The sequence below is a fragment of the Callorhinus ursinus genome, unplaced genomic scaffold, assembly GCF_003265705.2.
Source record: "Callorhinus ursinus isolate GAN/ISIS: 27379988/994484 unplaced genomic scaffold, GSC_fseal_2.0 scaffold12, whole genome shotgun sequence".
Taxonomy (NCBI): Eukaryota; Metazoa; Chordata; class Mammalia; order Carnivora; family Otariidae; genus Callorhinus; species Callorhinus ursinus.
In genome coordinates, this window is record NW_027397074.1 from 19625885 (window position 1) to 19652281 (window position 26397).

Here is a 26397-nt window from a genome sequence, read left to right on the forward strand (position 1 = left end):
CAAGTTAGCTGGTAGAATTAGAATTCAAACCCAGGTACTGTGGCTTCAAAGTCTGTGCTCTTAACTGCTGCTTTTACTGTCCTTTGAAAGTGAGTGAATCACTTTGTCAGTTACTCCTGACTGCTCATGTTATCCACAGACTAAGGAATAGATTTTGAAATCTGAGGTGTCACTGGTAACCTTTTTTTTTTTTTTTTTAAAGTGTCACTGGTAACCTTACAAGAGCAGTTTGATGGGGTAGTGGAGATGAAATTGTAATTCAAAAGAAAATGAGAGGAAAGGAAGTAAAGACTTAAAAGACGAGTAGAGACTAGGTAGGTAGGTCAAGAAGAAAATTTGTGGCAAAAGGCATAGCATATTAGTGTAAACCAGCATGATGTGTATGAGGACAGTGGATAGTTTTGTGTTATAAACATACAGGATGAAAGGTGGGAAACTGATAGAAGGTGAGAGCAGAGGAATAGTCAGTGGTCACATGTCAGAGTACCATGTAGGCTAAGTTAAGGAGTTTTAACTGTATTATGCTATAAAGTGTGGAGAGTCATTGCATTATTTTTGATGAAAAAATAATATCAAATTTGTGTTTTAGGTTCCTCAGGCAGTAGTATGATAGGTGGATGGGCAGGAAGATGGTGAGGAGACATACTGAATGCAGGGAAACAAGAGACACTTAGAATATTCCTGGTAAAAAGTGATAGAGATCAAGTTAAGGCAGGGGGGAAGTGATTTTTAAACCTTTTAGGAAGCTGAATTTGATAGAAATTAGTATGACTGATCAGATATAGGGGATGAGGAAGGGGGAAACCAAGTGTAAATCCTTGATTGACTGAGTTGCTGGTGTATTTCATTTACTGAGATACGGGATGCAAAAGAAGTGAGTGATGAGTTCAGTTTTATATAATCTGAATTCAGAATGCATAGAGGCAGTATCAAGTAAAGATATTCACTAGAGTCTAGAGTTTTGGTAGAACTAGATTGGAAATTGTTATCCCTTTAAGACATTTGAAACCATCGTCTTTAGAGTGTGTACAGAGCTATTTTTTGTGCTGGTAGAATGCTGACATTTAAAAGAGAATAAAGGTAGGTACGTCTACAGAAGACAATGAGAATGAGAAGAGGAAAATCAAGAGAATAGTGTCATAAAAGCCAGATAAGGAGTGATTTTTCCAAAAGTTGTCAGTTACTATGGAAAATCATAGCTGCTGAGGATTTAGTGTCCATTGACTATTTCAGTATGAGTGACCTTGATGAGAGTAGTGTCATAGAATTGGAAAGGAAAATTCAAAATTCAGAGAGTTGGAGAAATAGAGACAGCAATTTTATGCCTACAAGCCATGAAAAAAACAGAACGCTAGCTTGAGAAGGGGAGGGTGTTTTTTTAAAGGTTGGAATAGTGAACATTGAGTAGCAATGAAGAAGTCGAAGATTGCAGGTCAGAATGGATGAGCTTTCTGGAGGCCAGGTCCTTGGAGTAGTTTAAGATGGAATCGCAGAACACAGGTGGAAGGTGTGGCATTTGGATCAGAAAGACCTTCCCTCATTTAAGATTGGAGAAAGAGATTATTGGCAGGTTATTGTGGGTTAATGTTTGAGATGGAGGAGGAGTTTCATTGAAGTCTCCATAGTCTAAGTAAATATTGTCAAATATTCAAGGTTCTTTCTTTAATGATGTGGATTTATATGTTGTGTGATTTTAATAGAAGATGTATGATTAAGCCTTGTACTTAGTTTTAAGGTTTGGTTTGCTTTAGGTTCTATAGATACATCATGCTTCAATAAAAGAACTAGTGGACATTTTCTTTACTAAGTTTCAGGGTATCTATCTTATAGACTGATTTCATAATATCTATTAAAGAAGTATTTTACTTTATGTATTTGATTTGACAAGTGATTTGCCCTAGAGTATGTCCACATCCATGTAATGATACACTTATTATGATGAATTGTATTTATCATTTGCCCAGACAGGCTACCATAAAAATCAGGTTTATATTCAGCCTATTCCAGTTTCCTGTTGGTTGGGAGAGCTTTCATTATGATATGAGGAAAAGAGCTTAGTTAGAGACTACCTGCAAGCCCTTAGAAAGGTAATCTCTCTAACATAGTCTTTATTCAGTAGTCTCTTTGTGATTCTGCAGAAAAGCTATCTTTGAGAGTATGGTTTCAGGTTCTTGATTCTTGAATCAGGTAGAAAAAGCATTCTGTTCCGTGAGAGTAGTCTTTCAGCAACTAAAGTTTTCCAGAATTCACAGGTACTATCAAGAGATACCTTTAGGCCTTGGAAAAAATTAATGAGGAACTTACTCCCGCAGAATGATGATTATTATAGACAACTCTTATGAGTTTATTATCATTTTTGAGAATAATGGAACCTAAGCTGCATGTTCTATATTTTCTCATAAAGGGAGACTTTTCCTTAGGATGAAACAGTAGTTTACGATTTTGTCATTAAGTCTTAAGCATAACTGTAATCCAAGTGTTGAAATGTATTTTGCCATTAGGTATTTCCTCCAGTGTGCTTATTATATATAATAAGCATTGGTCAGGACTTGTCAGTTTGAGAGAAATGTTTATGGGCAGAAAAGATTAAATATCTTGACATTGTATGATTAAAGTAAACCTGTTTAGTTAGGGAAACATAGCTTTATACCCCAATTAATAGCCTTCAAATATGCACTAAAATCTTTATTATCTGGAACCTGGGAATAATGAGCTAGTCTGGATAATTAAAAGGGTATCCTCCTAAAAATTGAAATCATTTTGCTTTAACTGCATTCGATTATAAAAAGTTTTATGTGCTTTCTAAAATTAAAAAAAAATAGAATACAATTTGAATTATTCTAATGTAGAATAATCTGTCTGAACATATTCAATTAATATACCATCGGTTACTATACTCTTACTAGGGGAGGTCTTTGCCCCTATCTTAAATCATCTTTACTGCTATTTTGAGTCCTTTTTACCCTTCCTAATTTTACTGTCTTTTCTTTGTGGTTAGTTTCTTAACCTTGACTTATGTTCCTAGTTGTAAGTGGATACACTCTACTCCTATAGATTTTGGTTTTACATGGATGGAAACAAGTTTTACATGCTTTCAAAAATGGGAAAAAAATAAAATTTGGATTATTTTAACTTAGGGTCACCTTTTTTTAACATGAATTAATATAATATGCTGTCAGTTAATAAACTGTTGTTATAAGGGCTGTTTGCCTCATTCTAAATCATCTTAATCTACTACTTTTTTGAGTCTTTTTCTCCTCCCTAGGTTTTTCTTTTCTTTGTAGTTAATTCTTACCTTGGCCTGAGTGTTTCTCTTTATAAAGAGATACTTCTTACCCTCAGAATTTTGTTTTTGCTTCAAATAAGAGAAATTGGACACTAGATTATCAAAATAAACTGTAACTCCCAGAGGGAGCCAGGAAAGAGTATTTTGAGAACTATATGATATGGTTAGCATGGATCCTATCAGTTCATAAAGCTGAGCAGCTAGGGTATGGATGAGTTTATATCTGCTAAAGATCCAGAAAAATCATATTTAGCTGAACCAGTGTAGGGTTAGGCCTCCGTTTTGTACAGATACTCAGACTTATTAACAGACTAACTGGTGGGCTCACATAAAAAAAAACATAATAAACAGAGATTTGTCATTGCCTAATCCAGAATTATAATAGGCAGCTGTCCCCCCAACCCGCACCCCAAGTGTCTACCTGTAGATTCTGGGCTTTATGTAGAAAATCACATTTTCTCTTCCCTAATTATTGGCCTATTATGAAGGCTTTGAGTATTGACTCCTTTAAACAATTTTGTGTAGTGAAAGTGGCTATAAAACAGATTTTTGTTGATATCATCTGCTTGCATGGGTTTTTCCATAGTAGATAAAAAGTTTTAGTTTTATGGGTTTAGGATATTTAGTTACTGGACAAAAAAAAAGGCACCACAATGAAAGCTCTTTCATTTATTTGAGGATCTTTTGCTGTTAAAATGTAAGTTCATCTTTTAAAATTCTGAGTGTCTAGTTTATTCACTGTTGACAACATTTCTGGGAACTACCAGAAGACTATTATATGCATCTTGCGCTTTTTAGTTTTAGTCAGAGTTCCTAGGATACCTTAAGTAATGTAATATAATTACCAAACATATTATATATAATGCAGCTTTTTAAAGAGCGTTTTTTTTCCCCTTAACATTCACTCTGAAAACAATTCATTGTGGGAAATAGGTTATAACTGAACTATCTGTATTTACTTCTAGTGACTGTTCAAAAGAATGAGTATCATTTAAGGAAATATCAAAAGGAAATACTAAGTCTTCCAGAAAAAATTATGATTATTTGATATACTTTAAGAACTATTTGGTAATGTGGACTCAAACTTGATTTCACACTTTCAAATTAAAACAATTTTTTAATAGGATGGAAAAATACTAGCTTATCTTAGAAGCATTATAAACTTGTCTAAATACCCTTTTCAAAGCTCTGACGTGGAACTTGGATCCTGTTAGGCAGGCTTTTTTGTGGGCGTATTAATTCACATTCCACCTGTCAGTACCTATAGGTAAAGACATGAAACCACACCCTCTGTTCTGACCTTTTCCTCCAGGGACACTGACTAGAATCCTTGGCTCAGGGTGAGAGGCTGTTTGAATAGCTCAGTTCAGAAGAGCTTTTACTTTTGAATTGAGTGAAGCAGCAAGAACAAGGGAAATAATGTTGCAACTACATTTCTCAAGACTGCTACTATGGAGATTTCAAACTTGACCTTCCCTGCCAGGTTCTGTTTGGAAGGCTTAGTTATTTCCACAGATATATTTGATACTGAAAGCAGTTTTATGGCTCGGCTACTTAGATATTTATATTTTCATTCTTCCATTCTTTAAAGAATTAATTATTCTAGTTAAAAAGGTGTTTTTCTGCTTTTATTTTTGTTTTCTTTGTTTTTTGTTTTCTTTTTGATGAAGACTGGTAGAAATGTAGTTTTTTTTATAGATCTGTGTGTTTTTTCTTTTGTTCATTTGTAAGAATTGATACTTATTAAAAAGAATTTTTCATACTGCTATGGTCTATCTTGATAAACTAAAAAGAACTTTTAATGTAGTGGAAAACTCTTAAAGCAAGTGGGGAAGTTGGCAGCAGAATCTACTAGCATGGATTCTTACCGTACCTATTTGGCAGCTGTTAAACTCAGCGGCTCATGGTTGGAAGAACAAGAGGAAGACATTTATGAGGTTGAATCTCGTGTGCCTTTACCACATCCTTTTCCTCTATGTGAACATTTGGATGAAAATAACTCTGTCATTATTAATACTTCTATTTTTCATTTTATTCATAAAAGAAATGGGCACATATTAAAGCTTATTTCTAAAATTTCACTGCCTACCCCTCCTTATTCAGTAAGTATAAAAAATTTGGTTTCTTATACTTTGTTTATACTTTCACTTTTTTATAGATTTAGTTAAAAAACTTGTATAAATGAGAAATGAACTTTAGATGTCCTTAGTAAGAGTAAATGGAATAGAATCTTGTTTTGTTATTGTTTCATGTGTTACTACTCATTTATCCTGATATATTGAAGAGCTAAATTTGGTCTAAGAGCCCCAACTTGGCTATGTTTTTAATTCCAGAAAGCAGAGTGAGATAGTATTACAGTTTTCCATGCCAGGCAAGCTGTTTAAAGAGATCCTGCTTGTCCTTAAGAATCTTGCTTTTATATGTTTATGATTCCAGTCCTGAGTAAAAATGGAATGGTTATATTTGAGGGAATGAGCATTGTGGTACTTAAAACAGCTAAGTCCATTGAGCCAGTTAGGTAATGTTTACAATCATATGGTATATTGGCTGTAGTTCCAGACAGGGAAAAAGAAAATGTGGATTCTAATTTTAATTTTCTTGTTAACTCATAAGGAACTTATTTTTAATGTGCTTACTAATCCAGTGAGGAAATACTATTTTCTACTTTTTATTGAAATGTATTTTACAAAAATTAAGAGTATTTAGCATAGTTAGTATTTCAGGTTTATTTAACATGTCAGTATGTTGTGAATGATTCACTACAAGTTATTCAATATAACTACAAGTTATTCAGCACTTTTTATGACTTTCATGGCTTTAATTGTAATACACTAGCTAATATTTAACAGGCCAGATGGTTTTCAGAATAGATTTGTTACCTCCTCTGAAACTTTTGTATTAAAGTGACAGAATATTTATTGATGTTTTATACTTACTTTTAATGTAGTAATTTTCTTAACTTATTTAGAAATAATATGAAATTTTTATGTATTTCATATTGTTAGGTATTATACATATTAGGAATAAATCAAAGCAGATTAGAAGAGGCTTTTTAAAGTATAAAGTATTTAGATGAACATTTGAAGGGAATCTCTTATTCCAGTAAAGTATGAGCACCATTTGCTATAATAAATGAAATTTGTTTGCTAGCTTTACTGATTTGATTCTTCTAACTTTTTAGTTTTGTTTTGTAAAGCTGAAGTTATTTCTTGTGGTTTTATGGTACATATTTAAATGCACTTTAAGGTTGCTTTAGATCTTGTCAAGAAGTAGTACATTAGAAGCAAAAACTTAATTTTCTTAACTAAGTCAAGTATTTATTTTGTTGTAAATGCTAAATGCCTTGTTGTGTTTGTACAGTAAATTTGAAAAAGAAAAAAAAAACAATTCCTGTTCTTTTTAGTGAGAGCTTTGAACTCTTAGAGATTTCATGTATTTACCAACCATTTTATAATATACAGAAAAAAATGACATACCAACATATGTGAAAGCAATTGATATGTTTTAAAAATATAGGCTGTGACTGTAAATTCAGAAGAGCAGCTATATATAAATTCGTTCATTATGGTTATGTTTTTTACTATAAAAAACAGGGGCGCCTGGGTGGCTCAGTTCGTTAAGCATTCGACTCGATTTAGGCTCAGGTCATGATCTCAGGGGCCCCACGTCAGGATATGCTCTGGGTGTAGAGCCTGCTTAAGATTTTCTCTCCCTTTCCTTCTGCCTCCCCACACCCCCATGCTCGTTCACGTGCTCTCTTTTAAAATAAAAATAGATAAGGAGATGCTGGCCAACAGAAGCTCAGAAAACTAAGGCAGAAACAGTGCTTTTCTATAATTTCTTGGAGCTGGTAACAGTGATCACTGTTTTCCGAGAGCTTTGACCTGAGTCTGTCCTTGACCATCATCTTTAAAAATTCTGTAAGAATATAGTCATGCCAATAACAGCATATTAAGGAGGCTGTATTTATGAGTAATTATGGGTCATGCCTCTGTATTCTAAGGTTTTGAAAATAAATTGAATATTCATATAGAGTCCTGTAGATGTTTCATAGATGCACAGAAATATAAAGCTTTTAGTTAAAAATGGGTTATAATAGGGTGGGGAATGGGTTAGCCTGGTGATGGGTATTAAAGAGGGCACATTCTGCATGGAGCACTGGGTGTTGTGCACAAACAATGAATCATGGAACACTACATCAAAAACTAATGATGTATGGTGATTAACATAACAATAAAAAATTATTTTAAAAAATGGGTTATAATTCATTTTGTTGTGCCACTATGATTTTGTTAATTGATGCCATTACATTAAGCATATATTAGTTCCCCATAGTGTATAGCAGGGGTCCACAATCAATAAATATTAAATATAAAAGATACTAAGTTTTTCATAGACTACAATTACAGAAAATTCTTCAGAAAATACCTTAAAAAGAGCCTATGTGTCATTAACTTTATACCTCTCTTTATGTGATAGAATACAGAGCTACTGTTGGAAGTGGTTTATTTCCAAAAGAAACATTTTTTTTGTTTAATAAAATTATACTACATCTCTTATGTAAAGTTGTATGTAGCTAATCTACTTGTATAGTGACTTTTTCCACCTACTAATGTTAGCATGCACTAGAAATATTAACTGGCTACAGTTCAACAGTATGCCTTTATTTCTATTTAAAAAAAATTTTTTTTTTTTAAGCTTTAGTGGGGAATGACATTGGCCTTCCCACACTTCAGTTGTCTTATTTCATGTACGCTTTCCCTCCTTGTTTAGCTTGAACATGCAAAAGTTACACAGACAGAGTTGATGCGGGAGTCATTTCGACAGAAACAAGAAGTGACCGAGTCCCTGAAGTGCCAAGAAGAACTGCGAGAGCGCCTTCATGAGGAATCCAGGGCCAGAGAACAGCTGGCTGTGGAGCTTAGTAAGGCTGAGGGTAAGCAACATACCATTGGCAGCTGAGGGTGGAAAAATTTCAAGTTTAAAAATAGAGATTTTTGATGCAAGACAGATTTGGACATTACCAGTCTACTCTAATTTAGAGTGACCACTGAAACGTAGTTGTAGTTTGTCTTCAGAATTTCTTCAGGCAATTTTAAGAACTGTCTATATTTTTAATTATTAGAAAGTATTTAATAGAGGAGCACCTGGGTGGCTCAGTCGGTTAAGGGTCTGCCTTCAGCTCAGGTCATGATCCCAGGGTTCTGGGATCGAGCCCCATGTCAGGCTCCCCGCTCAGCAGGGAGTCGGCTTCTCCTTCTCCCTCTGTCACTCTACCTACTTGTGTTCTCTCTCTCTCTGTCAAATAAGTAAAGTCTGCAAAAAAAAAAAAGAAAAAGAAAAAATTTAATAGAATTACAGAGTGCATTAAAAGTTTTGGAAAATACAGAAATAGATGATAGTGGGCGCCTGGGTGGCTCAGTCATTAAGCGTCTGCTTTCGGCTCAGGTCATGATCCCAGGGTCCTGGGATCGAGTCCCACATCGGGCTCCCTGCTCGGCGGGAAGCCTGCTTCTCCCTCTCCCACTCCCCCTGCTTGTGTTCCCTATTTCACTGTGTCTCTCTGTCAAATAAATAAATGAAATCTTAAAAAAAAAAAGAAAGAAATGATAGTGATTTGTTACCATAATCCCACCACCCTAAGGCAAGTCTTGTAATTTAGTGTTGAAAAGACTGACGCTAAGAGATGTTAATAAATTGTTCAAGGCCACCATTAAATGGTGATGCCACGCTTTATGCCTCTAAAGCCTCATGCTGTTTATATTCTGCCATACTGTTGTGGGTGTTGGCCTTGTAGAATCACTTAAAATATCAACTTTCTCTAGTATATTTAAAATGTGATTTGGTTCAGAAGCATCTGATTTATATTAAGCTTTCCAGAAACCTATTTATATCTGTGTAATAAAGTGAGTTACACCTACATGTTGCAATACATTAGCATAGCAAAATAATGGAAAGTTCAAAGGGACCTCAGATTTAGGCACAAAGGTTAACAAGAAAAAGATTGCTTTGAACGTACCTACTATCAGCAGCAGCAGATTCATTCAAAACATTTAAAATGTCGGAATGAAGTTTTGCTAACAGTACACCTTTTATTATTTATGTAACACCAAATGGTAAGATTTGAAATAAGTTATAATCCCATTCCCTGTTAATTTTATCTTATAGGTGTCATTGATGGCTATGCAGATGAAAAAACTCTTTTTGAAAGGCAAATTCAGGAAAAAACTGATATAATAGATCGTCTTGAGCAGGAATTGTTATGTGCAGGTAGTAGATTACAAGAGTTGGAAGCAGAGCAACAGCAGATCCAAGAAGAAAGAGAATTACTGTCCAGACAGAAAGAAGCTATGAAAGCAGAGGCAGGCCCAGTTGAACAGCGTATGTATTTTTGGACTTTGTATATGAAACATTCCTTAAAAGTTCAAGGTGGCTCTATTCCCCTTTCATTGCCTTTGTTCGTGTATTTTATATGGGGATTGAAAAATTACAAGAAAATCTACCTCTCTGGTAAATGTTTCATTAGCCAACCATGTAGAGTCAGGGGTGTTTTGTTTTTTTTTCTTTTTTCCTTTGGCAGATTTTAACTGGAAAGGATAATCCTTCATTTTTGAACTTCTCCCTTAAAAGAAAGCTACACATAATGAGGCAGGATATTTTTTAAACCATGTAAGATTAAGTACTTTTAATAGCAGAAAGGCAGCAAAAATGTATATTTGGAATAAATAACTAAGAGCACCGATCCAGCACTCCCAGCAAGCAGGGAGGGGGGTGGATTTTGGCCTGCAAGAGAATAGATTGAAAAGGTCAGTGACTGTTAGAAGCAGGGTGACATCTGGTTTAATCTGTGTAGGAGTTCAAAGAATATACAATTTATAAATAACCTTTAATCGTTTCTTAAATGAGAAATTAGGTGTGATATCTTAGTTTTTTTGGCAGTAAAAAATGCCAGTCATTATAACAGTGGAACTTGGAATCCTTTTTATCATATCCTCTCACTTTTATAAATGTGTAGTTTCATTGGTTGAATTTTACCAATTTAGAAATACAGCATACATTTTTGTAATATGGTATGGTTGTTTCTGATGCTCAAATTTATTTAGAGTTGGACTTTTTAATGTGCAAAGCATATATATATCATACATGTAAAATATTCAAGAAATACTGGGACATCAAAATGTTATCAATGGTTTCAACTTTTACTTCTAATTCTTTTGTGTACGTATTGTCCTATTTTAGGAAGTAGACATGTAAATTATATCTTTGTTCTGTATATGTGTGTTTTCTTTCTATTCTTATAGGACTAGTAGATGCTGCAGTCGATGCAGCACCTGGAGCAGGTGTGTTTATACAGTTGCATGGCCAGTCTTTGGGTGGTAAACTTACAACTCCAAAAATTGGGTGACCCTTGAATTTTCAATCACATACCTCTACTTTTCCAACTAACGTACCTCTAATTTTGCTGTTGTGTTTCATACTTACGGTTTTTCTCTTTAACAAAAAACTACTTACAATAAAATACATATTTATATTTGAAATTAACAACTGACATTCATAGTGATCATCATCTTATATCTGTTTTTCCACAGAGCTTAAGACCATTTCAGTTTTTTACAGAAACAAATACATTAAACTCTTGCAGCCTATAACTTTTGAAAATGCTCTTTCTAAACCAGGAAATATAAGATGATGGTAACAATAGGATCAATGGAATTTAGTAAGGAGACTCTGGTTCATTTACTTTTATATTAATGTCTAAATCAATATTGTTTTAAAAGGAAAAGCTGTTTTCTCTAGATTCCTAGTCCTGAGTACAGTGTTGGCAGACTGGTTAGTGTAAAGACTCTCAGGCTGTGTTCCTTTATTTTTTCATTAGAGGATTGTTTTACTTTGCTACTTATACTTAATAATTATATTATTAATATTAATAATAGCTAACACTTATATAGTGCTTACCATACTCTAGGCACTATTCTTTATGTATATTAACTCATTTGATCCACAATAACTTAGAGCTCACTACTGTTACTATCCCCAGTTCACATATATGGAAATTGGAGGACATCGTATTAAGTTTCACATAGGAAATATGCAGCAGAGCTAGGATTTGAATCCACAGTCTCTGCTCCTAAGCACTACACCATACTGCCTCTCATACTTGTCAGTTTTTTCTTGATACATATATGTATGAGCATGCAAGACTAACTCAGGAATATGGATCTAATAAGGAGAAAGACTAACAGGAAATTCTGATTGTAGTTATATTTTTTTTCTGTAACTCTTAACTTGCCTTGGTTAAAAATTTACAGTATTTGATCTTCATGTGTGTTGTGTATGCATATAAAAGTGATTTTATTGGTTTGATTTTTGCCTGAGGTGAGTTATTTCTGTGTTTAAATTTAATTAGACTTTGTTCTTTTCCTTATGATGAAAGTGGATTTATTTATTTTTTTGGTCATTTGCTATGGCATTTTCACAAAGTGTTGTTTTTAGTGACAGGATGATTCTTTTTGTTAATACAGTGTAAGTTTTTGATACTAGCTTGCTTATATAGGAATATGATATTTTGATATTTTCACAGGAACATTTTCCTTTTTTACATGAGTTTGAAATAAAACTCAGATCTCTTATTTCATGAAGGTAAAATTTGAGCATAGTTATGGGTGATTTTGCTATTATTAATTATGATTTAACTTAGAATATTTTTTATATTTGTAAATAGAATTACTACAGGAAACAGAAAAACTAATGAAGGAAAAACTAGAAGTACAGTGCCAAGCTGAAAAAGTGCGTGATGACCTTCAGAAACAAGTGAAAGCTCTAGAAATAGATGTTGAGGAACAAGTCAGTAGGTTTATAGAGCTGGAACAAGAAAAAAATGCTGAGCTTATGGATTTACGACAGCAAAACCAAGCACTGGAAAAGCAATTAGAAAAAACGAGAAAATTTTTAGATGTAAGTATTCTCAACTTGAATATTGATTTTCTCAGTGGAATGCTTACTCGCTGCTACTCTAGGTTGTGACTTTTAAATTATGAAGAGACTCTTGAATTCTAGCATTTTCATCTATATGTGTTTTCTACAATTAACTGAAAAGCACTATTCCAGCTAAAAACTCTAATAATTTTTATTGTTCACCTATCACAGCTTTTTAAAGGTGATATAAGCAGATTACAAATAAACCCTACCAGTTAGCCTTTCCAAATTCAGAGTTAAGAAGCTTGTCCAAGTCTTTCCTTTAACCAACTGCCAAAGCAGGGTGAGGATCCTGATAGCTAACTGGCCAACACTGTTTTACCCACAAAAGATATACACAGTAACAGTGTGCTTTGGGAAACGGACTGGGACAGGCTGTTATGCTGTCCTTACTCTCTTCCAAAATGATGCTAAGTCTCTAATTTCACAGGCATTTTCTTCTTTGGGGTTTCATTTAAGGCCTGATATTCTCTTCATAGATCAGGGAATCAGATTCTGACACATTTTATAATTTTAGATATGAAAGCTAGATTAGGATGAAAGAAATTGATTTACTAAATAATCTGTTCTTATTTTTTTTAATGACTAAATTAACAATGGAATTCCTCTTTTGTTCCAAAAAAGTAAACTCATTTTTGGGACAATATTTTTATTTCAGGCTATATTAAACATTACTTGAATTTTTAAAAATGTTGTGCTTCAAATGATATTTAAATATGTAAATTTTAATCAAAGCCCAAATGGGCTAGGTACCATACACAAGGTGTTATCTTCTTAAACCTTTTGGTTTGGGATATTCTGTGGTCATCAGTTGTTTGTCTTCAAATAAAGCTATATGTATAACTAAAGCGAAGTAGCAGAAATAATAGCTTCAATATGTATTGTTTCATCTGTTACTGTTATTTAAACTTCAGGAGCAAGCCATTGATAGAGAACATGAGAGAGATGTATTCCAACAGGAAATACAGAAACTAGAACAGCAACTTAAGGTTGTACCTCGATTCCAGCCTATCAATGAACATCAAACTAGAGAGGTAAGAACTTTACTGGTGTTATCTGCCTTACAATAATTTGTATATTGTGTGTAAAATAAGACATGTATTGTGAAGAACTTAAAGGAAATTCTTTCTGTTATATATAAATCTTCAAAACCAGAAAATCAAATATTGCTTCAATGTAAAAGGTTCTTGAAACTCTAAAAATTGTTTGCATTGAAATTTATCTTCTAGTATTACCCAATTAAAATAAACTTCTCCGCTTATTTTTCTATTCCCATTCCCTAGATCAAAAGAATTGTCTGTATTCATGCTTTACTTTCCCATCTTGCATTCTTTTCTCAGTCCCCTGCAATGAAGTTCCAAATCCCTCTGTCTCAGTGGGATTTTATATCCTCTGTTTCATTGAAATGATTCTTGTGAAGGTTATCAGCCTCATGGCTATGTCCAATAATCATCTCTCTGTCTTACACATCATACACAGCCATTCAGAGGCTTTCATTTTAGCCCTCTTCCTTAAACACTTTGGCTTCTGTGACATACCTACTTCATTGGTCTCTTTCTCTAATCTTTGTTTCTCAACCCAAATAAATGATGGAGTACCCCAAGACTTAGTCTTGGGCCCCCTTCTTCTTTCCTGTTCATATTCTCTTCCCAGGTAGTTAATATGTAAAGGACTGTGCATTTATACCTCCAGCTCTGACATCTCTTTTGAGCTCTGGATTTGAATATTCAGATGCTCACTATATCTCCATTTATGTGTCTCAAAATTAACATGTTCAAAGAGAGCTCTTGATTCGTGACTAGCCCCCACCAGAGAAGGACAGGAATAAAACATGTTCCTTCTTTATTTCAGTAAATATTGTACCATCTTCACCTCTTCATTGCTAGGACATAGGCTTCATCCTTGATTCCACTCTTTTTTCCCAACCCCTACTTCCAACCCATTAGTGGGTGAGTCAGGTTGCACTACATCTTCCATCTTCCTGTTCTTAACGTTTTTATTCATCTCCTTAAATCCTGGCTGTCACTGTTTGGCTGGATAATTTTGGTAGCCTCATTAGCACTTTCCCTGCTTCTACTTTTTCATCCCAGTTGTCCATTTCCTCATCTATGAAACATAGAACTCTAAATTTGCCAAATGAATGAAGGAAGACTTATTATATAAATTGCTAACAATGGCTTGTTATGGTTATAAAGAGATTGTGCTTGCCATTAGGCCATCGTTGTTTGAATCATGGCTGTATAATTTACCAGGTGTATGACAATGGCTAAGTCACTTTTTTAAAACTTTCTAAAATTTGTTTACTCACTTTTAAAATAGAAATTGTAATAGAACCCACCTCATAGGAGTATAGGCCTACTATATAGTGAAGACATAAAATTGTTTTCAGAAATAATAATAATTAAATTTTTTTTAAAAGCTTATTTAATTTCTAGGGGCGCCTGGGTGGCTCAGTCGTTAAGCGTCTGCCTTCGGCTCAGGTCATGATCCCAGGTTCCTGGGATCGAGTCCCACATCGGGCTCCCTGCTCCGCGGGAAGCCTGCTTCTCCCTCTCCCACTCCCCCTGCTTGTGTTCCTGCTCTCGCTATCTCTCTCTGTCAAATAAATAAAATCTTTAAAAAAAAATAAAAATAAAAAGCTTATTTAATTTCTATATAATTTACAAGATTTCATTTCTCTTCAAAGAATTCCAAAGAAGCTTCAAATGTCTATAAACTCATAGTAAAATGTTTACATTCTCATTGAAGTAATGTGATATAGAATAGCCTTATCTACTAGAGCAGTAGAAAAGTTATCAATCCCCACAGAGTTTGTAGTTACTGGTCTTATTCCTAACATATTTTCAGCTTTTGAAAAATAGATATGTTTGTTGAAACTCAAAAGAATATTTAAGCTTTAGAATTTCTTGTCATTTCCTATTATTTGGTTTCTTGTATTTGAAAACTGACCTGCCTCGTTCATGAAACTTTAAGAAACTAACAAAAATGATTTTCTCCTGGAACAATGTGATCTATTTGTTCTGTCCTTACCTTGCCAAATCTGATTCCCCAGATTCTGATTTTCTCAAGATCAAAACAATCTAACTGTAACAGTATATTGTACTATTTTGCTGCTTTGTTGCCTTCCCTTTTTTTTAATTTTTTTGTTTAATTTTATTTTATTATGTTAGTCACCATACAATACATCATTAGTTTTTGATGTAGTGATCCACGATTCTTCCTTGACTGTACTTCCAAATCTTAGTCTACCCATTACTATCAAAGTTTCTCCTCAGGGGCTTTGTTAACTGTCATCCTTGAACATGTAATTATAGTTAAGTTTGCATTTGTTTTAATGTTTTGCAGAATAAGTATCATTTTGGATCATTTCCTTAAAATATCTCATTGAAATAAGCTAGAATTCCTTTTTTTCTTACCATCACACTTCCTTTTTCTCTCCTCACTTGATGAGAATGAATTTCATAAGCTATCTTATTAATGCTTCCTGAATTCTTCCATCACAGAGCCATTCTCTTGAATAGACCCCACATGTCAGAATTACTTAGGGAAACTTTCAGGGTGTACAGATCCCTGTCATCACTTCACAGTCTCCTCTCTCCTCTGCGCTGCTGAAACGTATAGGCTGAAAAAGCTTTCTAAGTGACTGTATTAAAGCTCTCCCATCTCTGTGGTGTTTAGAACCATTGCATTATTATATGTATCAATTCTAACCATTTTTGGAAAGAAAAATAGAATCCATGAAAGATTTTTTAAGGTTATCTTATCTCACATAAGAGTGTAAGTCAATATTCTGCAAACGTGTCATTTTTATTAGGTTTTAGTGTGGTTGTACCATTAGAGCTTTATACTTCAACATTATTCAAAAATGTAACATTTTTTTCTCCTCCTAGCTGGGGAAAGTCTTCATCTTAAGAGAAAACTTTTTGTAAAGGATTGATGAAAGCAGTATTATTTCTGTTTTGTTGTACTGCTTTGTTTTGTGAACTCAGAAAATGTCACTATAGTTGGAGACGATCATTGCTATCCTTGTCAAAAATAAAATTAGTCTAGCATCTGAAAATACTTTTTGAAATGAGGATAGATAGTTTATTATTAGCTTGTTGAAATTTTTTTGTTACAGTTTTTGCTTATTATATTTCCAGGTTGAACAGTTAACAAATCATCTGAAAGAAAAAACAGACAAGTGCAGTGAGCTTTTGCTGTCTAAAGAGCAGCTTCAGAGGGATATCCAAGAACGGAACGAAGAAATTGAGAAATTGGAGTTCAGAGTAAGGGAACTGGAGCAAGCCTTACTCATTAGTGCAGACACTTTTCAAAAGGTGTGGCATTTTCTTTAGGTTAATTTTATCAAGTGTTTTAATGCAAATTACTCTTAGTTACATGAACATCTGTTCCTTTACATAAAAAGTTGCTGTTGACTTTTTGTTGATATTATTACAAAATATAAATAATATCTTTATGTCTTCAGTGACATCGTAACTGTATCTGTTTATTCTTATCTCCAGATATTACTTGCATACCTTAGTCCTGAGAAAGGAAGATTAGCTAAACCAGAAGAATTAATGATCCTTTAACAGTCAGTAAGGTTGTGATTGTAAAATAATAGCCAAGTGTGAAAAAGCTGTGGATACCAGGTGAGGCTGATGCTTTATCCCAGACTAAGAAGAAATGAAGTCTATTTCCATTATACTGCAGAAAGCAAGAATGAATCAAAGAAGAAGAGCAGGATAAGGAAGGTTAGGAAGGGAGCAGTTCAGGGGATAGCCTCCGTTTTATCTGAGGAGTGAATTTTAAGAATGTCAAACATTCCTGTTTGAATTTGTGTAAAAATGCATTCAAAACTGAGTATAACTTTGATTATTCACTCATGTAGATTATCAGCTGCTAACTGGAGAAATGAAAGAAATGAAAGTGCTACTTCTCTAATTAAAATGAATGATCAGGAATTAATGTCTGAATTTTTGAAAAAATTCTTATATATTTAAAGGTAGAGGACCAAAAACAGTGTGGAGCTATAGAAGCTAAAGCAGAATTGTCCCTAGAAGTACAGTTGCAGGCTGAGCGAGATGCCATAGACCGAAAGGAAAAAGAGGTAAGGGGTTTATTTCTAATGGCAAAATGTGGTTTGAAATATTTTAAATAATTTTAAATAAGTCACCTTGAGAATACCATTTGTATAGAATGGAGTTTATAGTCTAAACCAAAGTTTAGGTGATTATCTTAACTCATTGCTTAAGTTGACCTTGAAGACAATAAAGATTTGAACAAATACGCTGGTATGAGGAAGAGTGTTCCAGGTAGAGGAGACAAGTGTAAAGGCCTTGACACAGGAAGAAGTTTTAAACATGAAAAGAAGGTAAATATGAATTGAGTGAAGAGGAGAGTGGAGAGAGAGTTGTGTTAGGACAAAAGGCAATATCTCTCTTTTTTTCTTACTTTTTACCATGGGCTTTGAAGTATTGCTACTTTGCTGTAGGGTTTGGTTTTTTTGTTTTTTTGGTGTTTTTTTTTTTTTTTTTAAGTTATGTTGCCCTGGGAGGTTATAGTGCTATTTTACAATATACTAAACATGTTCTTAAAACAAAAGATTAAAAATGAGGTAACTATATAAAGTTTTCCTGTGTTTTTCTGTTCCCTCCTCAAAAAAAAGAAAATCCACTTTTAATACAGTAATAATTTCCAGTTTCAATTTAAATTAAACTTAATTTAAATCTTGGTCTACTATTTTTCTAAGACATATTGTACTCTGCATTATCTAGCTGTATCATATTTAAAATACTTCAGGTTATTTAAATTACATTTTTATTTCCATGTAATTTTCTCAGGATATTTAATATATTTTGACAAATATTTATTAAACTTAAAGAGTAAATAAAGTAAATAAATGTTAATAAGTCCTTTGGAAAATATAAGAATGATTTAGATATCAACTAAATCCAGCTCAGAAAAAAGCCATCTATATAAATGACAAATAGAAATGATCATCTCCATGAGAAGGTTTATTTTCTCGCTATCATATTATACTGACTAATGTTTATCTAAAAGGTTCTTTTTTTTTTTTAAAGATTTATTTATTTATTTATTTATTTGAGAGAGAGAGAGAGAGAATGAGAGAGATAGAGAGCACAAGAGGGCAGAGGGTCAGAGGGAGAAGCAGACTCCCCGCTGAGCAGGGAGCCCGATGCGGGACTCGATCCCGGGACTCCAGGATCATGACCTGAGCCGAAGGCAGTCGCTTAACCAACTGAGCCACCCAGGCGCCCTATCTAAAAGGTTCTTGATTATTTTGCTTTTTTGGTTTTTCTGCAACAGGCAGGGAACACTTGTTTACCTGTAACCACTTTTATGTGTTTTGAAAAGAATTAACATTTAAAGTACCTTATACTAATAGAGAAATTGCTCTCTAAAAAGATAAACTTTCAAAAGTGGACCCCAAAACAATGATAGTTGATTATGGATAGTTGATTAATTTTACTAACTTTATATTTTAATTATCTTCTGAATTTAATATAACATTACTGACACCTTAATTTTTTAAAGTAAGTATTCAGTGGCTGTCTACCTTTAACTCAGAATCATAGTTGTTCAGAACTACAAAGAGACTGTTCATACAGCTTCTGTCAACCAACTCCCCGTGTTTATAGATATGATAGAGCCAGAGATGTTGAGTGAGTAAAGGGTTAAAATGATAGCTCTTCCTAGTCTACCTAGTTTTTAATAACAGTGACAAGTACTCTGTCAGAACCCACTCATCTATAACTGAAGACTGAAAGAGAGGAATATAGAATTAAAACCTGTCTTTTAATGAAAATAACTTTTTTTAATGAAAATAACTTCTTAAGCATTCTCTCCTGCACTAGGCAAATGTTTTCAGATATCTGATGTAGTATAAACATAAGATGTCTATATGTGTCATTATATTTTGAGATACTATCTACTACTCTGATAGCCTTAATCTGTGCAAAACTTTAAGTTTATTGTAGGCTGAGAAATGCAGAATGAATAGAAAGAGAAGAAACTTTAAAAATAGGAGTTTTAGGGTGATAAGAGAAGGGGAATAATGTGGGGAGAAAAAGAAGGAAGAATTTCTTTAAGAAAAAGTTGCCTTGGGGAGCTTGGGTGGCTCAGTTGCTAAGCATCTGCCTTCGGCTGGTCATGATCCCAGGGTCCTGGGATCGAGCCCCACATCAGGCTCCCTGCTCAGCGGGAAGCCTGCTTCTCCCTTTCCCACTCCCCCTGCTTGTGTGCCTGCTATCGCTATCTCTGTCTCTGTCAAATAAGTAAAATCTTAAAAAAAAAGAAAAAGATGACTTCGATAGGTTTTAACTCTCTGTAGAGCTAATGAGATCTAGCTTATAGATGGCAGTAATACATGGTAGTAGTTAACTTTGTGGAGGTCTGTGCTATAAAGTGGTATTTTAAAATCCTAATGTCATTAATCCTTAAAGTCTCCCTGAGGATAGGCTCGAGTGTTACCTCCATTTTACAGATGAGTAAACTGAGTCTTAAGAGAGTTTAAATAACTTGTTCATGGTCACACAGTAAGTGGTTGAGCAAGCATTCCTCCTAGATTTCTCTGATTCTGGAGTCCTGTAATGCTGTACTGCCAAAGAATTGGGGAATATTTTGCCTTGTTGGTGAGAAGTATTAAAGACTGTCACTCAACATTTATTGAGATCTTAACATATGTTGACTACCACTATCCAGTTGTAAAACCAGCAGCAGATTTCAAAGAATCTAATGTCTAACTAAGAAGACATATACATAAAAAAGATAAAAGAAAACACAAATAGTTGCAAATTAATATGATCCAAACAGTCTAGATAACATATGGTAGCTAAATTAAACAAGATTAAAACAAAGAACCACTGTTCTGTTTTAAAACTCTAAGAATATTCTTGTGGTTTTGATTGTTGTAGACACAGTAATAGGACAGCCTGGGACTGAAACTGGAGTCTGGCTGAATAGGAGGAAAGAATCCTATAGTGTCATCTTTGGGAATTGAAGTCTCTGTTGTGATGACTCAAATTCAGCTTCTTATAACAGAAATGTTAGTGCTTTGGGCCAGTGCTTCTCAGACTTTAATGTGCACATGAATCCCCTGGAGATCTTGTTAAAAAGAAGATTCAAATTCAGTAGGTCCAGTGTGAGGCTTCGGAGTCTGTGCATCTAACGTGTTCCCAGGTGATGCCAGTTCTGCTGCTCTAGGGACAGCACTTTGAATAGCAACGCTTTAGGTCACATTGGGAATTTGACCATAAACTCCTGTATCAAGAAAGTAAAAACAAATAAATGAAAAAACAGACTCTTAAATACACAGAACAAACTGGTGGTTGCCAGAGAGGAGGTGGGTTGTGGTGGGAGGGTGAAGAGGAGTAAGATGTACCCCAAAAAACAAATAGCATTTGGGGTAAAGCATCAATTTTGAACCTAAATGTCTACGTATGTATTGAAGTAATACCTTTCATGAAAAGTAGCTGTGAAAGATAGGGACAGGTGTAACTACTACTGTACTAGATAACTTTGAAGAAGATAAAATCACCGCAGTTTTAAGCAAACCAACCTGATAATTATATATGAACAAGTACTAAGTGTATTTAAGGTGTGTCTACTAAGTTTAATACCAGTGTACAGAAAATAATTTAAGTATAAGTTTTGGTCATTAGTTATTATAAGCAGGATAAATGATAGTTAAGAATGTGAGGCTCCAGGGGTGCTTGGGTGGCTCAGTTGGTTAAGCATCCGGCTCTTGATTTAGGCTCAGGTCATAATCTCAGGGTCACAGGATTGAGCCCCATGTTGTCGGGCTCCTCACTCAGCAGGGGTACTGTTGGAGATTCTTTCTCTCCCTCTCCCTCTGCCCTTCCCCGCCACTTGCTTGCTCACTCTCAAATAAGTAAAATTTTACCAAAAAAAAAAAAAAAGAATGTGAGGCTCCAAAGATTTAACTCCTCACCACATACATACTAGCCTTGTGACCTCAGGACAAGGTATTTTGTTCTCAGTGACTCCCTCATCTCCAAAATGGGGATAATCCAAGTAAAGATCTCATAAGGTTGTTACATACAGAGTTTTAAAAAAATAATACATATAAAGCACCTTATGCAGTACCTAGCAATAAATTGTCTATAAATAAATGATGGCTACTATTACTAGTATCAGTACTATTTCTGTTAAGGGGCTTTGCCTTGCTAGTGCTAAGATACAATTCTGATTACGTGTCTGGGTGTAAGCAGCATATGGTTCCTTTCAAGTTCTAAGGTAATAAATGATTTATAGGCTGCCCTCTGAGCCAGCTGCTACTGAATAATGTTGCTCCTGCATTTTAGATTGCTTTTAATGCAACAGTTTTGATCATCAGATAAATACACATTTGGAAATCCATTCACTAAATATTTATTAAATAGCTACAAAGCATTGAGCTAAATGACTATTCCTTAATCAAGCCCAACTTTTAAAATATAATGATAACTAGCTCTTGAAACTCAGTGTTAATTTCAGTCTCTATATAACTGTTACAGAGTAATTGCTTTATCATTAACAGCAATCTGTGCTCAGGAAAGAGCTAAATTTTTATTGTCCTACACATAGGTGCTCTCTAATTTTATCCTAAAATGGTATTAATAACTTGCTCTTTAAGTTTATGTATTTCAGGCCTAAGGATCTCACGGTCTTAGTGTCTACCTCTCCTTTCTTCTACTTAGATGAGGTACATGCAGCCAAACCTTTCATTAGGTTAAGTATTAGTACAGACTAATTTGAGCTAGTCTTACTTGGTAGGTCAAACAACTGACTTAATTTTGCAGCTTTCTTGAACCTTTTGATAGCAACTAAATTTAACATGAAATAAGATTTAAAATGTAGACTCTTTCCCTTCCTCACATGACTTTTTTCTGCTTTGTCAGAGAATATTTTAGGTAAGAAATGGCTCCTTGAATCCCTCCTCTGAAGGTCTTCTCTTTGCTTTGAGTAGAATGATTTAAGGATGATCAGTTTGAAAATACCTAGAAACCACACGGTTATACCTGCCTTAGAGAAACCCCTTTATTCTCGTGGCTCATATGTCTTAAGTATATATGTTTTATACAGCTAATTTAGCACTTTTCATTCTCTCTTGACAAACGTGTATAAACAGGTATTTTTTTTTCTCTTTCCTTTTGATAATTTTGGTATTAAAGATTACAAACTTAGAAGAACAGTTAGAGCAGTTTAGAGAGGAACTGGAAAATAAGAATGAAGAAGTTCAGCAACTACATATGCAATTAGAAATACAGAAAAAGGAGTCTACTACCCGCCTCCAAGAACTTGAACAAGAAAACAAATTATTTAAGGTAATTAAGAAAAACTTTGCCTATAAATTATTCATAATTTTTGTCTTAGTATCAAGCATTTGCTGAGTCTAGCTGCTGAATAATACTTAACAGAGGAACATTAGCTGCAAATGGATTTGCATGGAACTTATTTTTAACCCAACATAAAGATTTGAATTCATCATGAATGAAAAATTTTTGAGAACTTTTATCAAAATATTTTAAGAATTATTGACTTATAATTACTGTATGATAGCTGATTTTGTTTATTTGTACATTTTGGGCACTTTATCTTTTATAACACTTAATTGAAAGAATATTCAGAAAATTACATGTAATGATCTATCCAACTGGATGGTTATTTTTGTCCCTAGGATGAAATGGAGAAACTGGGATTTGCCATAAAGGAATCTGATGCTATCTCTACTCAGGACCAACATGGATTGTTTGGAAAATTTGCTCAAATAATGCAGGAAAAAGAAATAGAAATTGACCGATTAAATGAGCAAATTACAAAACTTCAGCATCAACTTGAAATTACAACAGATAATAAGGTACACTAGTTTAAAATTATTACATGAAATAAGCTAGAATTTTAAAGGGCAAATGGTTATTTTTCAGCTTCTCTTTGAGCATAAAAACTGAATAAACCTTAATTCTCTTTTACCCATTATTTTTAATTTATTAAGACACACTGGCTTGGGGCACCTGGGTGTCTCAGTCATTTAAATGTCTGCCCTCAGCTCAGGTCATGATCCCAGTGTCCTGGGATCAAGCCCTGCTGCTTCTCCCTCCCCCTGCTCTGTGTGCTTGTGCGTACTTGTGCGCGCACTCTCTCTTTCTCCCTCTCAAATAAATTTTAAAAATCTTAAGAAAAAAAAAGATACATTGGCTTAACAAGCTATGTGTATTTTTTATTCCCTCCTAATATTGTCAGAGATTTTTGATGTTTTCCAGAGAATCTCTTGTGATTCAGATTTCACCATATCATTCTAACCAAATCTATTAAAAATTCTTTTATTTGATATGAATTAAATAAGATAACACCACCATTGTGGACCATTTTTATTTTAATACTTCATCCTTTTCAATTAGAATGTATTGATATTGACTATTTTACTTATGGGAAATCAGCTGCTAATGTGTACATCACTTTATATTTAACAGAACTTTTTTTTTATTTTAATATGTTAATCACCATACATTACATCATTAGTTTTTGATGTAGTATTCCATGATTCATTGTTTGTGTATAACACCCAGTGCTCCATTCAGTACGTGCCCTCTTTAATACCCATCACCAGAACTTTCTGAACAAAGTTAGAAGTAAGATTGTTATTTGATATGATGGGGACTATTGGGCTATATTAAAATTAATCTAACATGTCTGAGAAGTATATTATTTGTGTGTGTGAGATCAACACTTTTGAGATCCTGCCCTTAAAATAAAAAATAAAATTCCCAAAATGTAAATATTTATTATGTCTGTTATGTGTTTTCATTAACAGGTTATTGAAGAAAAAAATGAACTGATAAGGGATCTTGAAACCCAAATAGAATGTTTGATGAGTGATCAAGAACGTGTGAAGAAAAATAGGGAAGAAGAAATTGAACAGCTCAATGAAGTGATTGAAAAACTTCAACAGGAATTGGCAAATATTGAACAGAAGACATCAGTGGATGCTATCTCTTTCCCAGAAGAAGCAGATAGTTTAAAACATCAGTTGGATATGGTAATAGCTGAAAAACTGGCTTTGGAACAGCAAGTAGAAACCACTAACGAAGAAATGGCTTTTACGAAAAATGTCCTTGAAGAAACCAATTTAAAAATGAACCAGCTAACACAAGAATTATGCAGCTTAAAGAGAGAATGTGAAAATATGGAAAAAACCCAAAGTGTACCAGAGAAAAGCGTTAATATGGACAGAGATGACCTGAGCAAAACCAAACCTGAACTGAAAGTTCACCTTACTGAGAATGCCCTTAAACCCGTAGAAAATCAGACTTACCTCACCACATCTTTTGAAGAAAACAGCCGAAGTTCCATAAGCAGTTTGGAAACAAAGGTGCTCCAGCTTGAGGGCACAGTGAGTGCAAAGGACTTGGAACTCACCCAGTGTTACAAACAAATAAAGGACATGCAAGAGCAAGGCCAGTCTGAAACAGAAATGCTTAAACGGAGGATTGTAAACCTACAGAATATACTTGAAGAAAAAGTTGCTGCTGCTCTTGTGAGTCAAGTCCAACTTGAAGCAGTTAAGGAATATGCAAAATTCTGTCAAGATGAACAAGCCGTTTCATCAGAACTTGAAAGAACAAATGTACAGAACTTAAATCCGGTAACAGACAATGAGATGGAGCCAGATGTATTAGCATTAACCTTGAGAATATCAGAATTAGAAAGCCAGGTGGTTGAAATGCAGACTAGTTTGATTTTAGAAAAAGAGCAGGTAGAAATTGTGGAGAAAAATGCTTTGGAAAAAGAAAAGAAGCTACTCGAACTACAGAAGTTACTGGAGGAGGAGAAAAACCAGGGAGGTAAAGAAAGGAAAAGCCCTGAAGGAGATTTTGAAGTTCTCAAGGTTAGGTTGTTTTTTATTTTTTTCACTTAAATGCCATAAGGAATTCTCTTTTTCTTTGTTCCTTAAGCTGATTACTAATTTACTGAATTAAACATGGTGTTCTTTATATCTAGCAATTCATACATAGAGGGTTTTTATAAAAATACTACTTTTCTGTACAGTCATTATCACTAAAATAATGTCTTTGAATCATGTTATTTTTTTTTTTAAGATTTTTATTTGAGAGAGAGAAACAGCATGAGAGGGGAGAGGGTCAGAGGGAGAAGCAGGCTCCCCGCTGAGCCGGGAGCCCGATGTGGGACTCGATCCCGGGACTCCAGGATCATGACCTGAGCCGAAAGCAGTCGCTTAACCAACAAGAGCCACCGAGGCGCCCTGAATCATGTTACTTATTTCACTAGCATACTCATTAAGTAGAGCAATCAGAAGGAAGTTAGAGATGTTAAGTTTAGCAAATGTCTTTTGGAACTTGTATGGGTTTTTTTCCTCTTCTAACATGCATGTTATTTAAGCATTCCTTTTAAGTAATAGAAAATATCAAAATATATTAGTATTCTGCTGAAGTAACATATCAGTGATAAGTCATTAGCTTTTGCAGATTTTATACCTGATAACAGATTCTTTCCATTCTTAGAAATAATTTGTATTTTACCCTCGTAAGTCTACTTATGTAAAGATCTGAAATGGCATTTATTTCTCAGCATAGGGCAGAGATAGAAGGACTTTAATTTTCAAATTTTCACTTTATAATTTTGAGTACTAAATGTGTGGTCTTAACCTGAATACTAGGCAATTAACTAACATTATCAAGATTCTATAAATATATAATTTGTTTTACAAAGTATGGTAATTCTTTCCGTTTAACAGGCTTTTTTCTCCTAGCTACCCAGAAGTATAAATTCCTGTAGTCATAGTAAAATATTAACATGACTTTCTATGTATATAAAACTGGTAAGAAATATCTTAGTAAAACTTAGCATTTTTGAGGAAAGTGATATAAATATGAAAGTGTTCTGAATGGTAACAGTCTTTTCACTAATTTATAAATATTTAGGATATATACTAACATGATGTATCTTTCATTCCCAGAAAATCTTTTTTTTTTTTTTTTTACTATCTCAAGAACATAAAATGATAGTTCCTAAAAAAGTTTTCCTATTTGTTGAAAGAACATGAATCATTTCTACACCTTTTTATCTGATAAGCAGTCATTCTGGGAAAAGCTTCATTAGAATGTATTTGA

The 26397-nt window shown here is 34.0% G+C and overlaps 1 protein-coding gene across 11 annotated transcripts in view; it reads left to right on the forward strand.

Annotated features, from left to right (window-relative positions):
- AKAP9 (A-kinase anchoring protein 9) overlaps positions 1-26397 on the forward strand; it is a 197921-nt gene that overhangs the window by 141268 nt on the left and 30256 nt on the right. For 10 of the 11 annotated variants that reach the window (XM_073898794.1, XM_073898793.1, XM_025872853.2 and 7 more), the window contains 9 exons: positions 8060-8222; positions 9455-9667; positions 12009-12241; positions 13177-13296; positions 16405-16581; positions 17250-17354; positions 22441-22593; positions 22947-23126; positions 24081-25154. In XM_073898794.1, the coding sequence (XP_073754895.1) occupies positions 8060-8222; positions 9455-9667; positions 12009-12241; positions 13177-13296; positions 16405-16581; positions 17250-17354; positions 22441-22593; positions 22947-23126; positions 24081-25154 (2418 nt within the window). Of the gene's footprint in view, positions 1-4661; positions 5389-8059; positions 8223-9454; positions 9668-12008; positions 12242-13176; positions 13297-16404; positions 16582-17249; positions 17355-22440; positions 22594-22946; positions 23127-24080; positions 25155-26397 lie in introns of those variants that run through there. The other variant, XM_073898801.1, reaches the window with a different exon arrangement.